Below are 1,761 nucleotides of genomic sequence, written 5' to 3' on the forward strand. Positions count from 1 at the left end.
TTAATTTCTCTATCGAGTAAAAGTTATATCGCGATACATATCGTTATCGTTCTATCGCCCAGCTCTAGCTGTAGTACAGGCATCACCAACCCAATCACACACGTACAGTGCTTTTAAAGTGCACCGGGAGTGTCCAAACACTTTCCAAAAGTACCGCATTTATTAATGGGGAAGAAAAACCCCACTTCGTTTTCAGTAACACAAGAACTGTTATGATGGCGATCACTTGTATTCAAGCCTAAACACAATAAATCTACTTTTTCGCTCAAATGTGGAGAATAAAATAATAACGACAAAGCGGTCAGCAATACGTGAAACTTCAGTGAAGCTGCTGAACATCAGCGTCTCAGGCTCATGTTAAATGTGAGTTACTATTGTGTGTATTGTAAGTCTTATCCTTATTTTGGTTGCAACATTGATCAGATGGTGCTGCCACCATGAGGTGAACAGAGAAATTACACTTTATTAAAATCTGTGGTGGCAGCCATAAATATATGGCTTAATAAATAATACACAGGCAGGAGTACCATTCAGTCAACCACCAGAGCCACAGCAACCCTAAGAGGTGTGGCCCAAACACCTCTGTCCATATAATACGTGATTATAAATGTATAAGGACGTAAATACTCCTCTTCAGCTCCTGACTCTCATAGAAAGCGGACACAGTGACCACGCACCTTTAGGAAGATTCCCACGTTTTTGATCTTTTTCTTCACCGGTGTGAGGACTGTGGCGGCCTCCTCCTGTGATACACACACACACACCAGGACATCAAAAAGATTGACCATCATGCTTCAGCATCAGCATGAAGACAGCAACTTAAGCAGATGCACACGTATGTGTTTAACAGTGTGTACAGACCAGTCATTACTGTTTTTTTAAATTAACATTTATATTTTTGTTGCTTGTGTGACAAAGACGTTTGCTGGGATCTACTCCAACAGGGCTGCTTACCTCATTGATCTGTATAGTGTCACCAAGAAACAAGGCGTACTTCTTCTGCTCTTCTTTCTTCGCATCTTTATTCACCAAGTCAGAAAAACCCAGGCTGACGCTGAGCACTATCCCTGAAGGACACAACGTCTCCTTTAAGAAACTTTCACTAATGCATAAAACCACCTGTGTGCTTAACACAGTCAACAGTCTCACCTTTTTTTAGTCTGTACTGATTTTTGGCGTTCAAAACCAGCGACCCTTCTCTGAACTCGATCCCCATCGCAAAACTACAACAAGGAAACGGACATAAGTGCTCTGAATTTGAGGACGTCCGAGAGAAGAAAGCCCCTGTGGGTACTTACCCGAGGTTTTTGGTCAGCTTCTGCGCGAGCTCCGGCTTCTCTTTCTTCACGTACTCCATGACTGCATTGTATGCGTCACAGATTTTGACTCCTGTGGAGGACATGCAGGAGGTTTACACACAGACAGCACTGACACACTTCCCTCCTGCAGCCGAAAACTCATTAACAAGTTACAGTTCAGGTTCAGTGAAAATGTAAAATATGTGATACTGATTTTCATAATGCAAGACAGCCTGATTTTATTTTATTTTTTAAAAAAAAACAAAAGCACAGCTCCCCCCAAAGAGCCAGCGCTAAACCGATGTCTGACCTTTGACCTTGAAGCATTGCATACGCATTTCTCTGACCTTTGGCGCTGTCAATGAAGGTTAATAAATACCCTCATCCAGTGTTAGCAACTTGAGCTGTTATATGCAAAACTTGAACATCTTAGACTGTGAGCACTAGACTGCTAACAAACAAA

The 1,761-nt window shown here is 42.0% G+C and overlaps 1 protein-coding gene across 1 annotated transcript in view; it reads right to left on the bottom strand.

Moving 5' to 3' along the window:
• supt16h (SPT16 homolog, facilitates chromatin remodeling subunit) overlaps positions 1-1,761 on the bottom strand; it is a 15,921-nt gene that overhangs the window by 8,835 nt on the left and 5,325 nt on the right. The window contains 4 exon segments of the mRNA XM_005748839.2: positions 678-743; positions 955-1,067; positions 1,150-1,223; positions 1,299-1,390. Coding sequence (XP_005748896.1) covers positions 678-743; positions 955-1,067; positions 1,150-1,223; positions 1,299-1,390 — 345 coding nt within the window.

This window comes from Pundamilia nyererei, unplaced genomic scaffold (assembly GCF_000239375.1).
Source record: "Pundamilia nyererei isolate P.nyererei 1_Seehausen unplaced genomic scaffold, PunNye1.0 scaffold00230, whole genome shotgun sequence".
Lineage (NCBI taxonomy): Eukaryota > Metazoa > Chordata > Actinopteri > Cichliformes > Cichlidae > Pundamilia > Pundamilia nyererei.